Below are 26,834 nucleotides of genomic sequence, written 5' to 3' on the forward strand. Positions count from 1 at the left end.
TTTCTATTTTGGGTGAAAGATAAGTCACTTGAATACTTCTGGTAGTAAATTACCAGGTAGAGATACAATCATTAAAAAATACTATATAAAATTCTTGGCTTTTTGTAGGAGAAATTCCAGATAGTATTCAATTTAGGAAAGTCTTCTATGGGGCTTCATATAAATCAGCTGCTTGAAACTCACAAACCATAAGGCACCTGACCCAGACAAAGCAAATAAAAAGTGGTAGGGCATAAATAGCTCTACTGAACTTACATGCACAAATAAATAAATAAACAGCCAATTTTAAACCTAATAGGATTCTTAATCATTAAATAAGCCATCTGCTTAGGCTAGAAAGGCTGTTTAACAGAGTAGTGGCAATAGATGACTTCTTCCCTTTTCTAATCGCGCAGATTATTCGCTCTTACATCCTGCCCCGGCCCTAGGCGAGGGATGCCCCTAGATGCTCTACCCGTCAGGGAAGCAAGGGGATCATTGTAGATTAAGAGACAGTGATATCTGCCTGAGAAAGAACGGACCCTGGGTGGTATTGGGGTGCCGACTTCATTTTAGCAGTGGTTCTCCACCTTGGCTGCCTGATAGAGTCAGATTCTTCCGGGTGCATTTAGGTGCTAAACCTTTAAGTTCTCCAGGTGATTTCAATGTGCAGCCAAAGCTGAGAATCTTTGTGTCATTTCAGCGCCCATCAGTCACCTGGAAAGCATGTTAAAATTACAGACGGGCTCTGGCCAGTGTAGCTGGGTTGGAGAATGGCTGTAAGGGAAAGGTTGTAGGCCTGATTCCCAGTCAGGGCACAAGCCCGGGTTGCGGATTCGATTCCCTGTCTGGGTCCAGGTGCGGGCGCATGAAAACCCTGCCCAGACTCCTATGATCCCCGTCTGGGCGACTACTGAGATCCCCGATTTTGGCTACCGGAGTCAAGCAATTGATGCGTCTCTCCCGCATTGATGTTTCTCTCTCTCCTTTCCCCTCTCCCCCCCTCTCTAAAAGCAATGAAAAAGAAAATGTCCCCGGGTGAGGGTTAAAAAGAAAGTTAATAGAAGGCTGGGCCCCATCCTGAGAGTTTGATTCCGTGGGTCTGATGGGGTGGCACCCATTGATTTGCATTTTAACAGGTTCCCAGATGATGCTGATGCCCCCACACTTTGAGAACCAATTTAGAAGAGTCTGGCTCTGGTTATATTTTTGTTGTTCAGCTGCAAGTGGGGCGGAGGGGTGGAATGAAAATTGGTGGGAGAGAACAGATACCACTAGCCTCCCCTCTTTCCGGGCCCAGCCCCCTTCAAAGCTGCAGGTCAGGCGTACTGGAATCTACCACTGCATCGCCCCTCCTCTATTTTCTTAAGTCTTTATTTCACAGATTGAGAAAATACAGGTTCTTCAGGGGTCATGTGAACGGTCTAAACCTGATCAGACCAGATTTAACCTTTCTGTTTCAGCTGGTTAACGCAGGCCGCCGCATTCTCAGCAGTTCCCTTTCTCTGCCCCTGGTCCTCGACCTCGGCGTGCCCTTAGCGTGCCCTCGGCGTGGCTTACGTAGCAGCGCGGTCAGCGTGCCCATTCAAAGAGCGCAGGGAGCCGTCTTCAGCGGCGCGCTGCGTGCAGCGCAGGCGCGAGGAGCCAGGCGTTGCGGCAGGCGCCATGGCCTGTGTCAACTCGGTGGTAAGGAGGGACAGCCTTTCCTTTCAGCCTGGGCTCTGTGTAGAGGGCCCACTGATCCGCCCACTGGTCTGCGTTCATGGCAGCCAAACTCTGCAAACCCTTTACTCTCCTGGCGTTCCGACTCAGAAACCCTCGCCCTTAGGGGCTGTGGCTGTTCGCTGTGCGGGAGGAAGGGATGAGGGCCAGGAGCCCACCCTGGAGGCTGGGCCTGGCTCCCACCGGAAGAAGAACCATCCCTCCTCCTAGCCTCACTTCTCACCCCAACTGAGGTGTAGAATGAGACGCTTAGGAGGTGTTTAGGTGTGGAACTCACCTTAACCCTCCCAGTTTGCTGCGTTTAGAAAATTCGCGAGTTCAGTTCTACTTAGTTGTAATTCTTAAGTACAGTTATTGTTGATTCTAAGCTGTATTTACACAAAGTAACAGGTAATATGATAATTCATGTTACCCCACCACATGTTGTGTAAGTTCTCCCCCATCCTCATTTCTCCAACCAGTATCATGCTATGCTTAACCGTACAATTGGAATTTAAAAACACAAACATGGCTTTGCTTAAGGGGTTCCTAAGCCTCACGATGGGAACCGACAGGTGAAATGGCACTTGTGAGAACCTCTGTCAATCTTAAAAATCTGAACTAAGAAACAAATTAAAGATTCACTTTCATTTTCAGTTCAGCAGATTTCACATTTTGTGAAAGGCCATGTGCTTGTCCACATCTGTTATTTTCTGAGTTCCATGTGAGCCTATGCAGCATGAAGGTCTATTTTTAGGGTATTTTTATAGACGTACTATTTTAATGTGCATCTGTTTTCTGATAATGTGTTTTAAGATATATAAAATATTTATACCTTAATGTAAGCTTACCATGTATACTAATTTATCTAGTGGTGAACTCCAAGGAGACAGTGTGTGTGTGTGTATGTATGTGTGTGTGTGTGTTTTAAATAGAGAAGAGGTTAAGATAGAGTTCCTGGACTATACATAGTTTTAATAAAGATAACAGGGAAAGAATATAAAGTCTAACTGTATTCCTAGAACAGAAAGCATGTTTAATGCGTACTTGGCTTTTGGAAAATTGTGTTCCGATAGGTTATTTTTGGTGGCTGCTGTTACGTTCTGAGGGCAGATCTTAAAAGATGTTTTTTTAGCCCTAGGAGTTTTCTCCTTCAGCTTTAAATGTGATTACACTGAAACATCAGTTTAGTATGCCTTTATCAGGGTAAACTGTTTTAGTTAGAAGAAGCAACTAATCTAGGGCACTTAATCTTAATTAGTGGATATGCTTGTGAATAACATGTTATTTAAATGTAACTAATTGACCTATTCATAGGCTTACCCTGGATCTTTAGAAGGGTAAGTTTAAAACCTGGCTACTCTTATGAGCAGGACTCTTTGGAGTATTTTCTGAGTAGTATGAATGAGCAATCCTAGAATGCCACAATTTTCATTTTGGCTTGATTAAACAATTTGAAATAAGAGCAACTCAACTAAATTCCTGTTTTGCCATTCCTTATCAGTGGAACTTGCCCTGCGTCAGTATTGCCACTGCACTTAGCATTGCCTTTTTACCCGCGGTGAGAGTGGGGCACAGTTTACATACATTTGTAGGACTGAGTTTACCTCACAGGGCTATTTTTTTCTGTTGATAATGACCAATGTTTAATCTGGGTAGAAATCTGCTTAATGTTATTGTCATGGCATGTTTTTATTAGGGAGCATTTTAGGATGATGCTTAGTCTCTACAATATGCAGATTGTGAAAAGAGTAAAGTTCATTCATTTCTTAGTTTCTGTTAGTCGATCCATTTTGGTGCAGTTGTATTTTTACCTGACAATAGTTCAGAATATTTTTTGGGGGGGCTATGTGTATTTTGGAAGTGGGACAGGCTTTGGCTACACTATTGTAAGTGCTTGCCCCAGTTTTATGGCTTGTAATTTACTTACATTTGTGGAAATAATATAGTGAACTCTAAAAAAAAAAAAAAAAAGCTCCTTTGACCTCTTTGAGAAAAAGGTAAATTAAAAACAGGTTCATTTCCACCTGCCTTTAATTTCCCTTTTTAAAAGGAGTGGGGAGATTAAATATTGACATAAAAGCCAAGTAACCTAACAGTAACCATACAACTTGATAAGAATATTATCTCACATTTTATTGTAGTCTTGTAATTCAGCTTTGTAGGTAGACTGAGGCTATAGGTTTGAAGGTAAATAATTTATGGAAATCTAAGACTATACATACCAAAAGTAGGATGCACTTAAAATTTGTATGGTGGGTTTTCTTTAAACTGTAGGATTAGAAAGTGCATACTGCATGTCTTTCAAGATGGAATACATTCAAACTTGAGAATTTAAAACTTTAACAATTGCTTTTATGTAGCCTAAACTCTACAGATCTGTTATTGAAGATGTGATTGAAGGAGTGCGGGATCTGTTTGCTGAAGAAGGTATAGAGGAACAAGTGTTAAAAGACTTGAAGCAGGTTTGTTAATATAAGTGTTTCTGTCTTGTTTTTCACCTTATAAAACTGATAAATTATAGTTCTAGCTCCTTAATTATAGTTTAATACATTTATTGTGCCATCAGCTGTTTAATTTTTAAAAAGTAAAAACTAGAAATAAATATAATGTTTTATTTTATTTTATTTTTTTAAAAAGCAAACTTTTCTTTTGTCTGCAGCTCTGGGAAACAAAGGTTTTGCAGTCTAAAGCAACAGAAGACTTCTTCAGAAATAGCATCCATTCACCTCTGTTCACCCTTCAGCTGCCACACAGCTTGCACCAAACGTTGCAATCATCAACAGGTTGGATACAGTTAGTAAATTAGTACCATGTGAATCTTCAGAACAAATTCTCATTTGGTGATGGTTTTGAATTAGGGTAATGTTCTTAAGGTGAGAGGGTTTGGACCTCAAAATCATTACTATTAAGTGAACACAGTTATCCCTTGTTACTTGACAAATAATTGGGTTATTCAGCTAGTTTTTAAAATATTAAAGTCTACAAAGGTGACAAAGCCTTACTTTAGAGGAACAGATTATATAATTTGCGGGCTACTGGGATTATGCATTGATAATTTCAGAGAATTTGATTAGGTCTAGTCAAGGAGTAATCCAGGCACCTTTGCTGAAGAAGGAGAGGGTACTTGCACATTTGTGCAGTCTCTCTTTCTCTCTCGGTTTCTGTATATATTATACATCTGTTATTGTATTGAAAGAAAAATAGTGGTGTGGGTAGGGCAGGGGAGAGTAACGGGGGGGAAATGGGGACAACTGTAGTGAACAACAATAAAAAACAAAACAAAAAGAAAGCAAAATGGAGAGTTACCAAGAATATGGAGATTATTCAGGCCACCTCACTGTTTTGGATATATGCAGTGATGGCTAGAAATTGACCATATGTCTTTAATCTTTATTCTTGGACTTCCTGAATCTAGACCTTTCCTTTTAAGAGAAATATGGGGGGGATCAAAAACCCCAGAATTACCTTCTGGAGGGTGGGCCCCTTGTAATACAGGCTTCCCCCGCTAGGTTAGTGTTCTAGGAACTCATCTGTATCAGTGTATCAGCTGGCGCTGTTTTGAGAGGTTGTGTTTGGCTTCAGTGAATTTTTAATGAAAACTCAATGCATTAGCCTATTTCATGATGGGTGATTTATGAGCGCACCTGCCCATAATGTGCTGAGTGTTCAGCAGTTTTTGACAAAAAATGGCCTGACCCCGTGCCCCACCCTCCCTATTCACTCAATCTTTACCAGAGTGACATTTTTGTTTCCCTGAAGAAAAAAGTCCTCAAAGGGAAACCGTTTGAAGTAGAAGAGGTGAAACAAAAAGTGGCAGAAGCACTTAAAGGCATCAAATCGACAAGTTTGAAAACTGTTTTGAGCAGTGGGAAAAACATCTTGATAGGTGTATTGCATCAAATCAAGAGTACTTTGAAGATGATGGAAGTTTAAACATGTAAAAATAAGTACACAATTTTTAATAAATAAATTCTGTTTTGGGGGGGTCCCTGTTGTATTTGTCCGTATTATTTATATCAATTTGACCTGGAAAAGACTAGCTAATGAATATAAAACTATTCTGTTATATCTTTCTGGCCTTTATTCCTTCTTTTCTTCTCTGATTCTTGTAATCTTTATGCTATCCTAATGTGTGTGTTTCTAGCCATCATTGTATAAATCCACAACAGTGAGGTAGCCTGAATAATCTCCATACTTTTGTTAACTCTCCATTTTGTGTGTGTGCGTGTGCATGTCTGCATAGACATACAAATGTTATATACATGTATACATATGCGTGTATGAGTACATGTGTGTATACATATACACACACATGTATCCACACACAGTCACACATACAAATGGGTTTTATTGAGTTTAGATGAAATTCAGTAGATTAATGTTTGCAAGAGGTGAGGATAGATTTTGGATTAGATGTCAGTAATAACTAGATTGTTCATTGCATAGTTGGGAACATTCACATGAAAATCACATGAACCAAGGTGAAGAGAAAACTAGTAAGGAGGCTAGTACCTCATTTATTACAAAACAAGAGAATTTAAGTGTGGCAGCAATTATAATGTATAAAAACGAAATAAATTAACAATGAGTATTGAATTACCAAACAGAACTTTTATTTAATGCTATGCTTGTATAACTCTGCTCTGTAAGAATTAGCCATAGAAGTTTTAATTACTAAGTTGATACATCAAAACATTTTCCATCAGTTGTTGGATTTTTGGCTGATTTCATATTTAACTTTTCTGTTTTATTAGGATATCCCTTTTATTTCTCTATTTAATTACATTCTTTTGAATTTTTTCTTTATTAAAGAATTTAAAGATTTTTACTTGGGGATGGCTTGGAGGGTGGCAAGTGTGAGAGGGGTAAAATATTTGTCTTTTATCAAAAGTATACTTAACACTTTTCAGGTTCTTTGTCATTCACAATTGCAATACTTGATTTTGCCGCAAGATGGTAATATTCCCAGTGATTTAAACCACAAAATTCTCTTGCAACTAATATATCTATTTGGCTTTCACTCAGCACTTTTATTCTCTGTCTTAGAAGTTAGTATAAGAGAAACAATTATATTTAAACAAGACAGTTTTCTCATTCTCTTCTACATAATTTATAACGAAGTGGTTTAAGAGAAAGTATATATATCCTTTAAAAATGCATTTTAGGCCTTATTCCTATTCCTTTTCATTTCTAGGTACCCTAAAATAAGATGCTTAAAGCAAATAGCATCATAAAATTGATGTACTTCATTGTATACTTTTAAAAGGTTGATTAAAACAACCTAAACTAAGTTCTACAACCTTTTTATCTCTTGAAAACAACTTCAATCTACAATGGAATAAGTCTTTGCCTTTGTCCCACCCTTAAAACTTGTTTGCCCTATTATAGTTTTAGACTGTATTATCCATTTATTTAATAATTACTTGTGTCTTCAGTGGTCAATTTTTTTTTTTTGGTCTCAGGACCCCTTTACACTCTTAAAAATCGAGGACCTCAAAGTGCTTTCTTTTATGTGGGTTTTAAGTATCTACTTACCATATTAGAAATTAAAGCTGAGAAATTAAAAGGTTTAATTTAAAAAATGATTAACATGACAAATATTTGTTAAAAGGAATTAAAATATATTGTTAAAACTCTTTTCCAGAACAAAAATTCTTTTGTGAGATTAGTGGCATTGCGTTCCTTTCTGCAAATTTTGTTAAATGTCTGGCTTGGGAAAAGACAGCTGGATTTGCATGTCTATTTTTAGATTCAATCTGTTGTGCTATGGGATTTTCGGCTAAAGTATATGAAGAAAATTTGGCCTCACACAGATAGATAATTGGAGAAGTAGGAGTATTTTAACAGCATTTTCAGATAATTTAATATTACACTAAAACTCAACAAGTGGTAGTTTCTGAGAGGTAGTGCAAGGTGGAGTCTGAAACCACAGCCCTGGACTTTTTGTGACATTAAAGTTAACTGGTGTTTCTTGTACTTCAAATGACTCTTTAACCCATCTGTAATTTTGTAACATATGTTGGATATTTGGGAAATAATTGGGTCACTGAGTTATATAGTTGATATATGGTTCATTAAATAAGATTAAAAAGTCATATTCATTAATAGCACCACACATCTTATCAGAAAAGTATTAGTAAGATATCAAACCCACTGTGGTGGGCATAAAAGTTTCCAAATTTCTAAATTTTGCTTGAAAACTTGAATTTTATCATTGCCAAACAAATATCAGTTTGCTTTCCTGGAAGTGGTGGACACATTAATTCATTAAAAAGAATGTCTGCCAATAACCTAAGTCTCAATAACCGCAGTTTCTGTCAGTTATTCTTTAAAGTAAAAATAGTGTTTATTAAAAGAAGAGGCTAGGTCAGCTCCCAACTTGAAGAGTAGCACCAATTCCTCATATTTCCTTGTACTGTATTTCTGTGTGCTACAGAAATGCTTTGTGTGTTCCTCCCATTTCATCACAGGATATGAAAAGGAAGTATACTTGAGAGTTGAAATTTAGTATGAACAATTCTTTGTAGTTACATTAAGGACCTTCTTATGTGAAATGGTTTTGTTGCTGCCGTTTTCCTTTCCTTTCCTTTCCCTCCCTCCCTCCCTCCCTCCCTCCCTCCCACTGTGAGTGAGTGGCAATGGAGAGTAAATACAGTGACCACTGTTAAGGTTTGTACTGCCTTAATTAGTGCTAAGGTGCCTTCAATTTTACTCATCATTGCTTTGCGCCATCAGTGCAAACATTACTAAAGTATTTAATGAGAAATGAAAAAGGCCTATATTGTCTTGCTATTATCAAAACTAATTTTGATCTTGTAAATACCTTGAAAGGGTCTCAGGAACCCCCAGGGGTTTGCACACTATACTTTGAGAACTCTTCTATTTTTAGGGTGATTATATATAATTTATAATCTACTTTTTTAAGACTTAATTTTTTTAGAACAATTGTGGGATTGAATTCTTTCTAAAGCCTATTTTTTGTGAAATTTAGCATTTTAGAATATACACATGAAGACCAGAATTCCGACACTTTGTTTATGTAAAAACATGTATTCAGTTAAAACTTAATTGGTTACTGAAACCATCTTGAATATTTTGAACAATGTGTTTCAGGGCCCTACTGGATAGCTCAGTGTGTTGGTGTATCAGCTGATAGGCCAAAGTTGTGGGTTTGATTTCTGGTCAGGGCACCTACAAGAAGGAACCAATGAATGCATAAATAAGTGAAACAACAAATTGATATGTGTGTGTCTTTCCCTCCCTTCCTCACTTTCTCTCTCTAAAATCAATAAATTAAAAAAATAAAAAGTGTGTTTTAGGAATATATATATGTATAAATAAAATTTATGAACATATACAAATGGTGCATATAACTTGTGAATTTAGTATCAAACTTGAGTAGGAGTTGCATGAAACTTTACTGTAAAATTCTGTTAGTTTATGCTTTTATCCTGATGGCTATAAAGAATCTCTTAAAACTCATACAGCTCTGTTTGATTTATATATCTATAGGGAATTATCCTTTAGGATTTATTGCAAAGTCTTTAAAAGAGGAGCATTGTTGCTGTTTTTCCTCAACTAATTCATTTAATTGCTTCAGACAGTGTGTTAACACATTTTTGTTTCTTCTCAGGCTATGGCTTAAGCTTTAGCAGCTTAAGCTTTGCTCACTTCAGCTAATTAAGACTAATACCATTGTGTTCCTTCCACTGCAATTCTTTCTAATTTAGCCTTTCTAAAAGAATGCCTGTTAATAAGCAAAGCTGTAGATGAACAGAGGATAAAAATAATTTTGTGCTTCATTAACCATCAATCTAGGTAGTCTCACTTCTGTTGTTTTAATGTGGGAAGTATGGCTTAAAAAATATTTGCTCTTCTGAGCTGTTGTATATGATGGAACCATTCTAGTGTCAGAAGCAGATTTTTGGGACAGTATTCCTTAATGTAGTATGTGAAAAGGCCACAGTATATGTTACATTTAATACCTATGCGCTGCATGAACATGCTAAACATTCTTGTTTTATTAAAGAAACAGCAAAATGATAGTTTACAGTCATGTTCATCTAGGTAAAATGAACCTTGAGGTAAGGTTTAAGGATTAAGATTATGGGAGTTAATCTTTATTTTTTAGACTGATTTTTTATGATAATGTTTACAATTATTTGGCCAACCTTTTAGGCATATCATAAATGGAATGATGGTCACCATAGAAAATTGGTAGATGTAAAGGAAAGGTATGAGATTGCAGCTTTAATACAGGTTAAGTTCTCTTAATTTGTTCTTATATTTTTTCTAAGCAGTCATACCTGTTTTATGCAAAGACTTCAGGAGACATATTCTTTTTTTTTTTTTAATCCTTACCCAAGGACATGCCTAGTGATTTTAGAGAGGGGGGGGGGAAGTGAGAGAAACACTGATGTGAGATGTTTCGCTCCCTGTTCGATTGCCCCCTGTTCGCACCCCAATTAGGTGCTGAACCGGCAACATAGGCATGTGCCCTACTGGGAATTGACCCCATGACCCTTTGGTTTTTGGGCTGATGCTCTAACCAACTGAGCCACACTGACCAGGGCATCAGGAGACATATTCTTATTTATGTATGTTTGAAACTGTGTAGCCATGCTTGCCTTTGTACTGTAAATAAAGTACTTGGCTAAAGTACTGTAAATAATTTTTTATAAGATGAATGAATTGAAATTTATTTTGAACCTATAAAATTGAGAGATTTATGTTGGGTTATATGTTTTTGCTCAATAGTATTGTCTTTCGGAAATAGGCACTTTAACAAATACTACCTTTTCTCCCTGTGAAATGTAATGTAGATTTAGTGCTACATTGACTTACTGAAGACAATCTAGGTATTTATTATGGACTTGTATAGTATAGTATACACTTTTACAATGAAATATTTGCTTTTGGTATTTAAAGTAGGTTAGTTGTAAATTCTTTAAAGTTGTTGGACAAAAAATCTAGTTAAATACTTCTGCCTCTCGGGATCAGGCAGTTTAGAATTCACCATGGTCAAACATGTTAGTGAGTGACGGAAACCAGTTTTTAAAATAAGCTATACTTAGGAATTTTATTCAATTGGTAAATTCTAATGAATTGTATAATTATTTTGTTTTCTATGCAGCATCGTTAGTTATCCCTGCTGGTAGAACTCTTTCCAGTTTTACCACAGCAGAACTGGTATGTAGTTTATTTAAGATATATTTTAAAAGATATGCCCCACTTTTAGTGAATGATAGCAGATGGCTGGGCATAAATGTAATTCCTAATACTCCAGTTGACTAGGAAAGATGTAAAGGATGGGAAACCGGAATAGCTTCTGTAACACTGATCTTGCAAAAACTCAGAAGTTCCAAAATTGACATTTTCTTACCAACTTTTTCTATCTTCCATAGCAGTTGTTAGCATCTGCCAAGACTGTACCTATAAGACTATAAAATCTTTGAAGTTACATTGTATGGAGTTTTAATAGACTGTATAATGTTATATACTTAGTGGATTCTAAATAGATAATTTTGATATGGTATTTTTTCTGATTTTGCTCTCCCCAGAGTTGAGCCACAGCATAGCTATTCCTTTTATTTAAGCAGAATATTTTAGTCATTTTTTACTTTTGTAGTAGGGGTTAAAGTATAGATTCCCCACACATAGTATTTAGGGGAAGAAAAAAAAATTAAAACTTAATATGTATAAAACTGAGTAATTTTTGTTGGGGAAAATAGCACTTTTTCTCTTTTGCCTTTTTTCTTTACATATCAATGGTATATAATCCAGTAACTGTTTTTCATTTTCTTTTAGCCCATGAGCCACCTTTCTAGGATAAAAGGTTTAGTGGGCTATTTATTTCCATTTGAACAAATAACCATATCCCTTCCAGGATTTTTGGGAAGAATGGTGCTATTTTTAATAGGAGACCAATGAAGAAATATCTCTGCTTTTGAAATTGTTAGAAATAAATTTGCTTCTGACTAAAGAAATAATATACTTATAAAAAGTTAAAACAGATCTATAAAGTAAAAAGTGAAAGGACCGTGCAGTGCTATACCCCAAAGATAACTGTTTTAATTAACGTATACTCATCTAGATTTCTTTCATGAAAGTAATATTAATTTTCAGAGTACAAGTAGGATCATTCTCTATTGTTTCTGTAATTTACTTTTAAAAAATTAATAATGTGGAGGAATTCTTTTCAATGCCAGTAAAATACTGAGTAGCCTTGATAAATGTATCACAGTTTAATTAACCAATCTTGTTGATGGACATTTAAATTATTTGTAGCTTTTTAAAAATGTAACATTGCATTGATTATACCTGTAGATATATATGTCTTTGTGTATTTGTGTGATAATCAGGTAATCAGGATAAATTTCTAGAAGTAGAATTTATGGGACAAAGGTCATGCATGGTATATATTGAAATTTTGGTATAAATTGCAAGATTCTTCTTCAAGAGAATTGTATCATATATACTCATATAAGCAGTGGTCTGAGAGAATTGATTTTAATCACATCCTTACCAACATTGAATGTTACTAATCAATCTTTTAAATTTTTGCAGGTCTGATAGACAAAAATGTTTCTTTGTCTTTTGATTTAGTATTTTAAAAAGTTTAAAACTATAAGGTTTAATTATTTAAAAATAAAAAATATACACTATTGTATTATCTACTTTAAAATACCATTAGTGATCAACTTAGGGACTATAGGACTCCTTTAAACAGCTGTGTTTCTTATATTTGGCATCTTGAAGATCAGTGGCCCAGGCAAGTCTACGTAGTGGGCAAGTTTTGTGAGTTATTGTTTGTACTGTTAAGACTTAATGGATTCACTGCTAATAGCCAGAGAACAGAATTTTATCGTAATGAGATTATTTGAATCAAACATAAAAATGCTGTTTAATTCAAAGAACTCAAATGTAATGTTACCTGTTGTTAAACTGTTGTCCTTAATCACATTTTTTGACCCTCTATGATCATCAGGGGAAAAAAAGATACAAGTAAAGCCCTTTTCTAATATAAATTTCTCATATCTAGAGCACCTCAAACTCCAGTGCAAACTTCACTTTTCCTGGTTATCCTATTCATGTGCCAGCAGGTGTGACACTACAGACTGCATCTGGTAAGAATATAGTCTAAAGATGTCTTGTTTTCAGCATTGGCATTCACTTCTGGATGTTGATTTCTATGGTTTTTTAATAAACTTTATACCAGAAGTTATAAGAACTTATAATAAACCTTACTTTAAAAGTAATGATCAGTGGTGGTTATTACTATGGAAACAGTCTCCCATGAAAGATCCTGTATTAGTCCTGTCCTGTATTTTATTCTCAATTCTCTTTCCCAACATTGCAGAAGATACTTTACATGTATGTTTACTCTAATTCAAGTCAGTTATCTAAATTGTGATGAATTCAAAATAATATCTCTGTGTCCCTCTTGTCAAGAAAAAGTAAAGATTAGATTGATCAACTTTTGTCATCTTTCTTATTGGAGATTGTGTGGCATAATAGAATATCCAAAATGTGTAGAGATCAACCAACTTCTGCTTTTAAGAGTACTCTTTCTTACTTTGAAAGAGAATTACATCTATTCTTTGGGTTGTTGCAAAGTTTAAGCAAAGCTGCTAACAATGCTCAAAAAATAAATTTTGTCTTTATGGTTTTATTTTAAATGAAAGAAGGGGAAAATTTTGGTAAATTAAAATTAGTAAACTTTTTGCATAGCCTTGTCTTATAGTTGTTATACAGTATCTTACATCTTAAATATATGGAATATATCCTCCATAATTATGTTTGTTAAAACCCCAAATTTGGGTTGGTAACCCTATAATTTATCAAACAGTGTGAGAGATTTATGGAGTAAATATTGGTGGCCTATGTGTATCTCAAAATGTGCCATATAAGCAATAGTGGGAAAAGGCTAGAGTTAAAGCAAGACATTTAATTTTTAAAAATGAGTAATACATATTTATTTTAGAAAATACAAAAAAATCAGAAGACTAAAAGAAAATATCTCCTAGAGATAACCACTAATGACACACTGATATATTTTCCCTGACCCTGTTGTACATGACTTTATTTGAAAAGAAATCGGGATTATATTGTTCTTACAGTTTTGATTTCTCATTTTTAAGGTCACCTTTATAAAGTCAATGTACCAATTATGGTGACACAGACTTCTGGAAGAGCAGGTGTTCTTCAGCATCCAATTCAGCAAGTATTTCAGCAGCTTGGGCAGCCTTCAGTAATACAGACCAGTGTTTCAAGACTGAGCCCAGGTTCTCTTCAGGCATCTAGTGAAAAGTCACAGGGGACAGGAACTGTGCTCCAACAACCCCTAGTTCTTCATTCTGGAACAGTGGATAGGAAACATTTAGAAAATGCCACCAGTGATACACTTGTACCTCCTGGAAATAAGCATAACATCATGTCTGAAGCTTTGTTGAGTCAGCCAGAGAGCTCTCAGTATGTCAGTCTTCCAGGTGTTGTATTTCCTGCACAGGTCTCTCAAAGAAATGCTAACGTGGAGCCTTTGCTCAGTGTTTCAGCAAGTGCAACTCAAAACCTGCATGGACCCATCTCCATGGGCCCTCAGGGGGCTCAGCACCAGCACAAGTCTGATGTTCAACTTCATTTTGCTCAAAATAGGATGTTTGGATGTGATTCCGTAAAGCAGTCAAGAAATGTAGAGGAGCCCAGCAGCTTACCTGTCTCAGAGAAGGTATTAGGGATAAACAATGGCCAGTAATTAGATATTCTGAGTTTTTTAAGCTGTAAGGCTACTTAAAGTATATATTTTGTTTTTCCCTTTAGAAGATTGTTTAATTGTTTCTACTCTAACAGTTTTAAAGTATTCATTCTCAGCATTTCTAAACTTTTAATTTCAATTAATGAATTAGAATATTTCTTTCAAGAAAATGCATTTATTAAAAGGTAATCCATTTTACCTCTCCTTTAACATTGGGAGAATTGTTTTTGTCTGCAGATAAAATATAAAAGACCCAGAAATCCATCCTAGTAACTAAATGAGTATTTTCAGGTAAATTCATTGTCATACTTAATATATAAAAGAGGTCCAAAATATTTTTTTTCTTGCTCTACCTTATTTTCCTAAACTCCCATATGAAAATTTTCTCTACACGAGGAATTACCTCCAAATAGATATTTTGTTCCTCCCTGTTTGCTAAAATACTAGTTAAAATACATAATTTCTTTTGGAATTTAAACCACTAAAAGTAGTTTCTAATTAACTTTCCATATTGAAAATGGGCTTTAATTATTAATTTCCAAGGAATTCATAGTGATGGCAGAAAGATTTATGGGGAATTTTGGATGGTAAAACAAAATGTCATGTTATCTTTCTACAAATGTAAAATATGTCTTATAGTTAACTCCATTTATCCACTTTTTAGTGACATATGGCAAATAATGAAAGGTTTGTATCTCAAGCTAAATGGTTTAGTGGTCCTTTAGAACTGCTGTACAAATTGGTAACTATTAGTGCCACCTTAACATTTTCATAGGTAGAAGGGGAAGCCTGTGGGGTACAGTGAAGGATAACCAACAAAGAAAAACACTTTAAGAAATTATTTGACCTGTTTTAGAATGTTTCAGATATTTGATGAAACCTGTTTAAAATTGTTTAACAAGTCTGTTTCTAGTTTAGTTTTGGTATAAAGTATTAAGATTAAAGTGTTTTTTGAGTACTCTGATATTTTCCAAATAATACACAAAATATAAGAAATGTAGGCTAAAATAATTATGAAGCATTTGGTTTTGAGATAAAATAACTGTACATTTAAAATAAGTATTTGTTTTCATCACTTGTAATTTTTGGAGGTGTTTTTCTCCTGGACTCCGTATGAACTTTGCAGATTTTCAGTGTGATGATTCAAGGACTCATTCGACTGTTTATTAGATGTCACCTTGTACTTTGTTCTGATATGGCGAAATAGATTAGTTAAGGGGGATTAATCAAGGATTGTTTAGGGGATAGTGGTTGAGAGCTTAAGCTTTGGAGCCATAATAAGTTCAGATTCTAGATTCACTACTTACAAGCAAGCAGTATAATGTTACTCTCTGAATTCTAAAATTATCTTCTGTAAACTGGGCATGAAATCAATGTCATTTTTTTTTTAGAATTATCAGAGATGATGTATATAGAGTTTTTAATAGCTTCTGGTGTCATAATAAGCTTTATAGTAGTGGTGTTATGCTTTATGGGATATAATGGGTAACTTTTTATATAACTTGTCAGTTAGAATTAAAATAGATCTATATTTAAAACATAATCCAAACATTCAAAATTGACTTTATCAATTTTTAAAATTAATTTACTGTAGGATATCTTTAAAATAGTTCTTAATCTGGTAAAGTTTGTACTGATATAATTTTCAAAATTTATAAATAGCTTTTCAGAAAGTCTCATTGCTTTAAGCAAGTTACAATTAGCTATAATTGTTTACTTTTCCTGTGTAGACTAGCACAAATCTTAAGTTTCTATGTAAATGTTTCTATGAGGCAATCTTGCTGTTTCATAAAATATATCCCTGACAATTTTTGATGTGCTCCTATTTTAAAGTCTATGTTACTATGTTAAGTTTTTCCTCAGTGTAGGAGTTTTTTTTTTTTAAATCTTATAATGCCAAAGAGAACCAGAAACTCAGGTCTGGAACTCCAAAAAGTGGGAGAGAAATGGGTGTGGTAGTGTATCTTTGACTCCTTTTTATTTTTTGCCTGTTCCCCCAAACCATTCTTATTGCCCCAATTCCACATATTGTCATTTCTGCTGCCTTATATTAAATATTTGCCTTTCTGACTGTATTCTTATAGCTTCTTCATCAGCTCCTCCTCTATATCTGCCCCTCTTGTTTCCTAAGGGTCTATCCTCAGCTCACTTATATTCTCCGTGTTTTCCCTGGGCAATCTTATGTATTGTCATAGTTTTAACTACCACCTATTTGTTGATGACTACACTTTGAACCCCATTGCTCCTGTGAGCTTCATGCTCATATGTACTTTCTAGACAGATCTACCAGAATGTCACAATAATTCACTGTTCCTCCTGAGAGATACGGCCTGGTACTGCTGCCCACCTGCTGTTGCAAGCTAAGGACTTGTTCTCCTTATATCATGGGCTTTTTAACAACTATTTTTTAAATGTTGGAAAATATATATAACACAAAATTTGTCATTTTAACCATTTTAGGTGTACAGTTCAGTACTTTTTTGGGTGGACAACATTGAGGACATTCACATTGTTGTACAGCCATCACCACTGTCAGTCTCCAGCACTTCTTCATTTCACACTGAGGTGTTGTACACATGACACAGTGACTCACCATTACCCCGTCCCTTCAGCCTGTGGTATCTTCTGTTCTACTTTCTACCTCTGTGAATTTGGCTGTTCAAGGTATCTCATAAGTGGAATTATACAACATTTGCCCTTTCGTGACTGGCTTATTTTACTTAGCATAATATTTTTAAGGTTCTTCCATGTTGTAGTACATGTCAGAATTTAATTCTTTTTTAAGGCTGAATCATGTGATTTTGATAACTTTTAAAACTAAATATTTCTGAAATCTGATCCCTCTTTCTGCCCACTGCCATTGTCCTAATTGTTTCTCATTTGGGGTAACATAATAGTTTCCTATGTTACTAGCCCATTGTCTTTGCTGTTTGTTTCTCCTTCCGCTCGGCCCAGTCCATCCATTCAAGAGATTAAGCTTTAGAGATCAGAATTACTTTGAATCCCTTCTCTATTCCTTAATAACTCTGTGACTTGGACACGTTACTGTTTCCTTATTTGTAAAAGAAAGATAATAGTATCTACCATAGAGTTGTGGTAATGGGAGGATTACATGGGATAATCAGTGTGAAGTGCTCAGCAGCACACTGCCTGGCACATGGTAAGTGCTCAGTGAATGTTAGCTATTGGTCTCTGTTCCTCATGGCTAGCAGAGATTTACCCAGAAAGCAGCCTGCTTAATACATCACTGACTACCCATTGCCTCCAGGATGGAGTTTAAGCTCCTTAATGTGGCATGCAAGGACTTCTGTGTTCTTTCTGAGCCGGAGTTTCTTATTTATGCTTCCTTTATTTTATGCCTGCTACTTCACTGGGAACACCAAACTAACTAGAAGCGAGTCTCTGTGTTAACCTTGGTGTTTCCTGCCTCTCTGTTTTGCTCCTGTTACTCTTTCTGCTTTGTGCCTGGATTTTCTTCCTGCCATCCTTTCCTTTGGTGTGTTCCTACTTATCCATTTATTACTTCCTCCAGAAATCTTACTTCAATATCTCCCCCTCTCCCTTCATTATTAGATTGGATGCATCTCTTCTATGTTATTACAGCAACTTAAGCATGTGTCTGTTATAATGCACTTAACAGATATACACTAAAATGTCCTGTTTGCACTGAGAGGTACATTTTATTAATCTGTATATCTAGTACTTAAGGATATATACACATTTATATATGCTGGAATATAAGCTTTTAAAGAACAGGATTTATGATTCTTTATTTGGCTCAGTACTTCTCAATCCTGGCTAAATGTTAGAATCATTGAGGCATTAAAAAAAATAATGTTCAGGTCTACCCCAAGGGATTTAGATCTAATTGGTTATGAGTGGGTTCCACTCATCAGTGTTTAAGAGCTCTCTGAAGTGATTGTAATATGTAGTGAAGATTAAGAACTACTTCTCTAGCTCAAAGAAATGGATGGAGTTGAGGGGTTAAGAGAATATATAACTTCAAGTAAGAGCTTTTATTTTTCTTTTAAATCCATTCTGATATTCCTCTAAAAGGAAGAATATCATATCAGTAGTTATTTGAATTCAGTATTCAGTTAATTGGATGTCTGGAGAAAGTCCAACCATTGTTAATATAATGAGAATGGTTTGTGCGACACTGATGTAACCTGGCAGCTGAGAAGAGTGGATTGGAATGTGCATGTGTGAACAGTGATGACTTCACTGTACTAGTCAGTGTGTTGGGGGGCAGTAGTTGCCGTTGAGTGAGCACGTGTACTGTGTGGCCATCACATTCAAAATGACTGAATGAGTAGAGCAATGAATCTGCATCAGATTTTGTGTTAAGCTTAAACATTCCTCTGTGGAAACTATTTGGATGATTTAGGAGGCTGCAGCTATGGGCAACTGGTGACTGACAGCTTCATCACAACAACGTGCCTGCTCATGCATCATGTCTCATGCAGAGTTTTTTGGTGAAATATCAAATCACCCAGGTAACTCAGTGCCACTTCAGCCCAATTTGGTGCCCTGTGACTTTTGGCTTTTCCCAAACTAAAATCACCTTTGAAAGGGAAGAGATTTCAGACTGTCGATGAGATTCAGGAAAATACAATGGGGCAGCTGATGGCGACTGGGAGAACTGGGTGAGGTCCCAAGGTACCTACTTTGAAGGGGACTAAAGCGTCATTGTCTTATGTACAATGTTTCTTGTATCCTGCATCATCTTCAATAAATGTCTCTATTTTTCATAGTAAATGACTGGATACCTTCTGGATAGACTGTACATATATATATATATATATATATATATATATAGTCCATCTATAGATAGACTATAGTCTATCTGGATAGATATATCTATATATCCAGACTATATATATACACACACAGACACATAAAATTTTTTCATCTTTTTAAAAAATATATTTTATTGATGATGATATTACAGTTGTCCCATATTCCCCCTTTATTCCCCTCTGCCCTGCACACCACCTCCCACCTGCATTCCCCCCTTTAGTTCATGTCCATGGGTCATACCTATAAGTTCTTTGGCTTCTACATTTCCCATACTAGTCTTAACCTCCCCCTGTCTATTTTCTACCTGCCATTTATGCTACTCATTCTCTGTACCTTTTCCCACTCTCTCTCCCTCCTGCTTCCCCCTCTGATAACCTTCCACGTGATCTCCATTTCTGTCATTCTCTTCCTGTTCTAGTTGTTTGCTTTTTTTTTTTTTTTTGTCTTTTAGGATCAGTTGTTAATAACTGAGTTTGTTGTCATTTTACTGTTCATATATTTTTATCTTTTTCTTAGGTAAGTCCCTTTAACATTTCATATAATAAGGGCTGGGTGATGATGAGCTCCTTTAACTTGACCTTATCTGGGAAGCACTTGATCTGCCCTTCCATTCTAAATGATAGCTTTGCTGGATACAGTAATCTTGGATGTAGGTATTCTTGGAGGTATTCCAATCCTTTCATGACTTGGAATACCTCTTTCCAGCCGTTCTTGCCTACAAGGTTTCTTTTGAGAAATCAGCTGACAGTCTTATGGGAACTCCTTTGTAGGCTACTGTCTCCTTTTCTCTTGCTACTTTTAAGATTCTCTCCTTATCTTTCATCTTGGGTAATGTAATTTTGATGTGCCTTGGTTTGTTCCTCCTTGGGTCCAGCTTCTTTGGGACTCTCTGAGCTTCCTGGAAGTCTATTTCCTTTGCCAGATTGGGAAGTTCTCTTTCCTTATTTGTTCAAATAAGTTTTCAATTTCTTGCTCTTCCTCTTCTCCTTCTGGGACCCCTATGATTTGGATGTTGGAATGTCTAAAGATGTCCTGGAGGTTCCTAAGCCTCTCCTCACTTTTATTCTTGTTTCTTCATTCTGTTGTGGTTAAATGTTTCTTTCTTCCTTCTGAGCCAAACCATTGATTTGAGTCCTGGTTTCCTTCCTGTCACTGTTGGTTCCCTGTATATTTTGCTTTTTCTCACTTTGGGTAGCCTTCATTTGTTCCTTCATTTTGTGACAGCTCAATCAGTTGTGTGAGCATCCTGATAACCAGTGTTTTGAACTGTGCATCTGATAGGTTGGCTATCTCTTCATTGCTTAGTTGTATTTTTTCTGGAGCTATGATCTGTTCTTTCATTTGGGCCATTTTTTGGGGGGGGATCTTGGCATGCCTGTTATGTAGTAAGTGGAGGATCCTTAGGTGTTCACTGGGGTGGGGCAACCCACGTGGCTGCGTGTGACACTGTATGTAGGGGAGGGGTCCAAGAGGGAACAATGTTGCTTGCTCAGCTCTCAGCCGACTTTGTTACTCCCCCCACTACCCACAATCAAATTAGGCCCTTTTGGTGCTGATTCGCCAGGTGGGTGGGCTTGTATATGTTCTAGGACCCAGTGGGTCTCTTCAACAAACTCTCCTGTGAGGCTGGGAGTTTCTCCCACTGCTGCCTCAACGCCCACGGGTGTTTTCAGTCAGAGGCTTGGGGCTTTATTTCCCCCACACTGGAACTCTGGGTTTCGTGGTCTGTCTTGCTCCCCAGTTGTTCCTCCTGGTTTATCTGCACACGAATGTGGGATCACCCAGTCTGCAAGCCACCCCCTCCCTGGGTCCTCCAGCTGCCGCCTTGCTGTGAGTCCTCTCTGTCCGGCTGCCTGTCTCTGCCCCTCCTACAGGTCTGGATGAAAGTTTCTTCTTTAACTCCTTGGTTGTCGGACTTCTATACAGTTCAGTTTTCTGTCAGTTCTGGTTGTTTTTTGTTTTTAAGTATATTGTCCTTCTTGTGGTTGTGCGAGGAGGCACAGTGTGTCTACCTAGGCCTCCATCTTGGCTGGAAGTCCATTTTTTCATCTCTAAATTACAGTTAATATTCAGTATTATATTGGTTTCAGGTGTACAATGTAGTGATTAGACATTAATATAACTGTGACTGTTTTTAAAACTGGCAATTTGCACGTTTTAATCACTTCCCCTTTTGCACCCATCTCTCCAACCACCTGCCCATCTGGAGACCACCAGTTTGCTCTCTACATATATGAGTTTGTGTCTGTTTTGTTTGTTCACTTTTTTAGATTCAATATATACATGAATTCATATGGTATTTTTCTTTATTTGTTTCACCTAGCATAATACTCTCCAGATCCATCCACGTTGTCACAAATGGCAAGACTCCATTCTCCTTATGGCAGCGTAATATTCCATTATATATATGTCCTGCCTCTGTTAGCCATTCATCTATTGATGGACACTTAGGATGCTTGCGTATCTTCGCTATTGTAAATAACGCTGCAGTGACCATAGGGGTGAATATGTCTTTTTGAATTAGTTTTTGGGTTTCTTTAAATAAAATACCCAGAAGTGGAATTGCTGGGTCCTCCTTTGTCTCTTGCTATAGCCTTTGTTTTAAAGTCTATTTTGTCTAATGTAGGTATTACTACTACTTTTTTGTTTGTTTGTTTCCATATACATGAATTATCTTTTCCCATTCTTTTACTTTCAGTCTGTGTGTGTCTTTTGATGTGAAGTGAGTTCCTTTTTGGCAGCCTATGTATGGATCTTGTTTTCTTATCCATTCAGCCATCCTGTATCTTTTGATTGTAACATTTAATCCATTTACACTTAAAGTAATTATTGATAGGTATGCAGTTCTTGCCATTTTATTCATATTTTGCTCTTCTTCTTTGAGAAGTTCATGTATCATTTCATATGATACTGGTTTGATGGTGATGAATTCTTCTAGCATTTTCTTATCTGAAAACTCTTTAACTGTCCTTCAGTTCTAAATGATAGCTTTTCTAGGTAAGAGCAGTCTTGGCTGTAGGTCCTTGCTTTTTATATCTTGAGTATTTTGTGCCAATCGCTTTTGGCCTGCAGAGTTTCTGTTGAGAAATCGCCAAGCTCATTGCCCTTAGTTAAGGAGTAGTTACATTTATACAGTCCTAAAATTACATTTGGCCCTTTGAAGGCAACTGCGAGGCTGATGTGGCCCCTGGTGAAAATGAGTTTGACACCCCTGCAATATGCTCTTTAAAAGAATGTATAATTTGTCTATTTTGGGTGGAGTATTCGATAAATGTCAATTAGGTTAAATTGGTTAATTGGGCTCTTCAGGTCTTCTACATCCTTATGGAATTTCAGTCTTTTTTTGTTGATTACTGAGAAGAATGTTGAATTTTCCAGCTATGATTTTGAATTTGTTTCTTTTTCAGTTATATCAGTTCTGATTTATATTTATCCTTTCCTATTTTGCTTATTTCAGTTGGTACTATTCTTTACATTTTTTATTTGTCCATTGAGCATTATGTCACTTGTTCTTTTCCATTTCATTGAATTATTGTTTAAAATAATATGAAATAATTAAAACCTAACAGGTGCTCTATAAATTTAAGGTATGTAAACCCTGGTAAATACTATCTTAAAGCAGTTAACTCATTTGCTTTCTATGTATGACTATAAGTGGGTTTACTTTATAATTTTAAAATTATTTCTATGTTTCATAGAAATGCTAGGGGTGTCTTAAAATTAAAAATTAGGGAACATGATCTTAGAGGCAAGAAACACTTTTAAGTGACCACTTGTGAGATGTTTGACTAATTTTATATTTTGTATGATTCAATGTTTTCTATACATTGTTTTACTTGAAAAACTTTATTGCATTTCTTTTTCATTTTAGGATTATAATTCTGAGACAGGTACAAGCATTCAAGTAACCGGTGATGATATTAATGAAATAGTTCAAGTAGATGGAACTGGTGATACATCTTCCAATGATGAAATAGGAAGTACAAGGGACATAGATGAGAATGAATTTTTAGGGATTATTGATGGAGGAGACCTGAAGGTACTTGAAGGAGAAGCCGACAATATATCAAATGGAAATTCAACTGTTAACAGCAGTGATAATGAAGACCCTCAAATAGACATTGTGGAAGAGGTGAGGATTACTTTTGAGCTGAAACTTTCTTTATTAAATTTATAACATTTGTACTTTACTTTGGAACCAAGAGGAATAACAATTAAGATTAACTCTGTCTTTAGTGTTAAAATGAGTCTTCCTTGTACTCTAGTATTTAAACTTTTAAACTTAAACTGTAATTTAAACCAGTATTAATTATTTAGGAATCAGCTACTATATTTATTGGTCTTCACTAGAGATTGTGGGAAGTTTAGGGTATGGGAGTGGAGGTAAAGGAGGCAGCTAGGGTAGAGGCATATAGCATCTACTCTAATCCTAATAAATGTACTAAGATCTTTGTGGAATATGGTAATTAAGGAGCATGTAAGTAGTATTAACTATCATTTATGGTGTCCTTACATATGTTCCAGGTACCATATTAAGTCTTACCTGCCTTACATTTGACATTTCCACTGCCCTACAGGTCTTACTACTGTCCTCATTTTTTTCAGATGAGAAAACTGAGATATGAGGAGTTTAATAACTTGCCCAAGATCAGTAGTTATTAAGTGGCCAAGTTGGGATTCAAACACAGGCTATTTGACTCTTAAGTACACTACTATTCTGTCTCTCCAAGTTCCAGTATTTACATATGCCTCCCTTTAAAAAATTGAAAACATCATTAAATTCCTTAATGCAACCATCTTTTGCCTTTAGGACCCTTTAAATTCTGGAGACGATGTGAGTGAGCAGGACGTGCCAGACCTGTTTGACACGGATAATGTGATCGTCTGTCAGTATGACAAGGTACTGTGTCCCCTTTTAGACTTTGGGTTTATTAATTGCATTAATAGTAGGAAAGTATGTAAAATGAGGGGGAATATGAAGGTGAGTTCTAGTTACAGTTAAATAAATCTTAAATCTTTAACTCAATGTTAGTTAAATCTTTGAAATAGCTAATGAATTGTATAAATTTTTGGGATGTATTTTGGGTGTGACACTGAGGTCTCAGTGATACAAGAAGAGTGATAGTCCTTGTCTCAAGGAGGTGACAGTCTTATTGAAACAAGGTTTTTCTGTATGGAATAATAGAATTTCATACAATAAGATGGTAGGTAAATTAAAAGCTGAAATATGTGACAGGTAAGTCAGATGCTGAGATGAGTGGCATGTAAATCAATTGCTAAGATATGTGGCACATGTAAATATGTCCTAAAAGTGGCTAGAGATACAAGAAATTATTTGTAGTGAGAGTTCTCCACAAATCCTTCATGGGTGATATGGGGCTTTGAAATAGGTCTTGAATGATTTGTAGGATATAGATAAGTGGGGAGAGTAGGCATTTAGAGTGGAATAACCTAATAAAAGGTAGAACAATGGATGCATGTAGAATGTTCAAGGGGCAGTGAAGAGATAGCTCTGTCTTGACTAAAGTGTTTTGTTTTGGGATGTGTTAGGAAATGAGACTGGGTAGGGAACAGAGTTGGGAGCAGATTGGAAAATCCAGAATTCTGGTAGGAGAAATACAGATTTGGTGGACATTAGTCTTCTAAGAATGTTATTGAGAAAATTGTAATTGTGTTTAATTGTAATTGGCAGTGCTTGCTGATTTGAAAGAGGAAAATAGTGAGAACAGGGAGAGTACAGACTTGAAGTAATCAGAGCCCAGGCTAACGATGGCAGTGTAGAACGAGGGAGCTTCAGAGATTGCGATGGAAGAATCAGTGGGACTTAGTGATTAGTTGGACTTTAGAGAATGATTGACAAGGGTGGGTTCAAGGTGTCTCTCAGGTTTCAAGCCGAGAAATTAAGTTAGTAGCACTTTAACTTTAGCAACTGACATATATATTTTTTTCTTTTTTAAAGAACACTTAACTGTGATTATGTAGTAGAATGGCCAGTTTTTGTCCTTATTTATGCATATTTACATATTTATTTTTTTAAAAGTTTTGAGATATAATTCACATACTACACAATTTACCTATTTGAAGAGTACAATTCAGTGGTTTTTAGTACATTCATAGATATGTGCAACTATTAATACAGTCAAATTTAGAACATTTTCATTGCCTCAAAAAGAAGCTCCATACCCATTAGTTCTTAGTACTGTATCTCATTTCCTCCAAGCTCTACTACCAGGCCTGAGGAATCACTAATCTACTTTCTCTCTTTTTAGAGTTCCCTATTCTGGGGTTTCATATGAAGGGAATCATGAACTATGTGGTCTGTTGTAACTGGTTTCTTCATACAACGTTTAAAGTTTCATCTGTGTTGTAGCATGTAATAGTTCTTCATTCCTTTTTATTGCTGAATACTAGTTTATTGAATGGATATACCACATGTTGTTTATTCATCCTTCTGTTGATGAACATTTGGGCTGTTCTACCTTTTGGCTATTAAGAAGAATGCTGCTATAAACATTTGTGTACAAGTTTCTGTGTGAATATATATTTTCATTTCTCTCTACGAGTAGAATTCCTGGGTTATGTGATAATAGTTTGGGGAAACATCAGATTGTCTTCCCAAATGGCTGTGCCATTTTTCATTCCACCAACAGTGTATGAAGGTTTAGAGTGCTCCGCATTCTCGTTAACACTTGTAATCTGACTTTGATTTTAGCCATCCAAGTGGGTGTGAAGTGGTACCTCAGTGCAGTTTTGATTTGCATTTCCCTGATGACTAATGCATGTTTGCATCTTTGACTTTTCTTTATTAACAATTTCAGTATGCTCAGGTGAAACAGGATGGTGTTTATAATTGAAAAAATAAGTCTTTTTCTCTAAAAATAAGTTTGTTTTCTCCCCTATAACCTTTTATACAGATAGAAAATGGCAATTCAGATGCTGGTAAACATAAACACAAGAAGGAATAGGTAATACAAAAGGGACCAAACTTAGTTTACTTCTTTATAACAATATATTGCCTTCTATGAAGAAAACATTATAAGGCACGAAATTATATGTGCCTTCCATAGAGGCACAAAGAAATTTCTAGACAATTATGGATAGAGTATTCTTTGTTGTACTTCATTATGGGACATAGCCTGTAATTAATTACATAGTGCTTTGTATTTTTCAGAGCATTTTCTTACGCTTTTTTGTTTTGTTTCTTAAAACAACCTTGTGGGGTAGATAGGAGGAGTGATTTTAGATGTGTAGTGTTAACAAGGCTAATTGTCTGAGGGTACTCTTCAATTAGTTAATATTTTAAGTACTAAAATTTTTAATGGGAACCAGGGCATTGGGGAACCATTGAAAAGTTTTTTAAGGGGAGTGATGAAGTCAAAAGATAGCTTGCAAAGAGAATGTATCTCTAAGGTTAGACTGGTAAAGACCACTGTAGCAGTGAATTTTTATAAAAGAGTAACTTCCCAGTTCTGGTCATTAGTTGGCTTGTTTCAGGTAGTATTGAAAGACTCAGGTGAACAGACTTTTCAGGCTTTTCTTTTAAGAGCTTTACTACTCAGTGTGTTTTGAATGCTAGTAGCATCAGTTCCCCTTGGGA

The 26,834-nt window shown here is 35.9% G+C and overlaps 1 protein-coding gene across 1 annotated transcript; it reads left to right on the forward strand.

Annotated features, from left to right (window-relative positions):
- Nucleotides 1-1,644: 1,644 nt before the first annotated feature.
- GTF2A1L (general transcription factor IIA subunit 1 like) lies at nt 1,645-25,967 on the forward strand. The gene is made up of 7 exons (XM_071221609.1): nt 1,645-1,665; nt 4,044-4,145; nt 12,725-12,809; nt 13,824-14,410; nt 23,109-23,369; nt 24,048-24,137; nt 25,950-25,967. The coding sequence occupies exons 1-7, from the start codon at nt 1,645-1,647 to the stop codon at nt 25,965-25,967; spliced, it is 1,164 nt and encodes a 387-aa protein (XP_071077710.1).
- Nucleotides 25,968-26,834: the final 867 nt, after the last annotated feature.

The sequence above is a fragment of the Desmodus rotundus genome, chromosome 5 (assembly GCF_022682495.2).
Source record: "Desmodus rotundus isolate HL8 chromosome 5, HLdesRot8A.1, whole genome shotgun sequence".
NCBI classification, from domain to species: Eukaryota; Metazoa; Chordata; class Mammalia; order Chiroptera; family Phyllostomidae; genus Desmodus; species Desmodus rotundus.

Excerpts from the sequence above, each read along its gene's own strand:
- GTF2A1L (XM_071221609.1), top strand. The coding sequence starts at position 1,645 with ATGGCCTGTGTCAACTCGGTG. Across the intron at positions 1,666-4,043 it reads TGGCCTGTGTCAACTCGGTG|CCTAAACTCTACAGATCTGT; the intron begins GTAAGGAGGGAC and ends GCTTTTATGTAG. Across the intron at positions 12,810-13,823 it reads GACACTACAGACTGCATCTG|GTCACCTTTATAAAGTCAAT; the intron begins GTAAGAATATAG and ends CTCATTTTTAAG.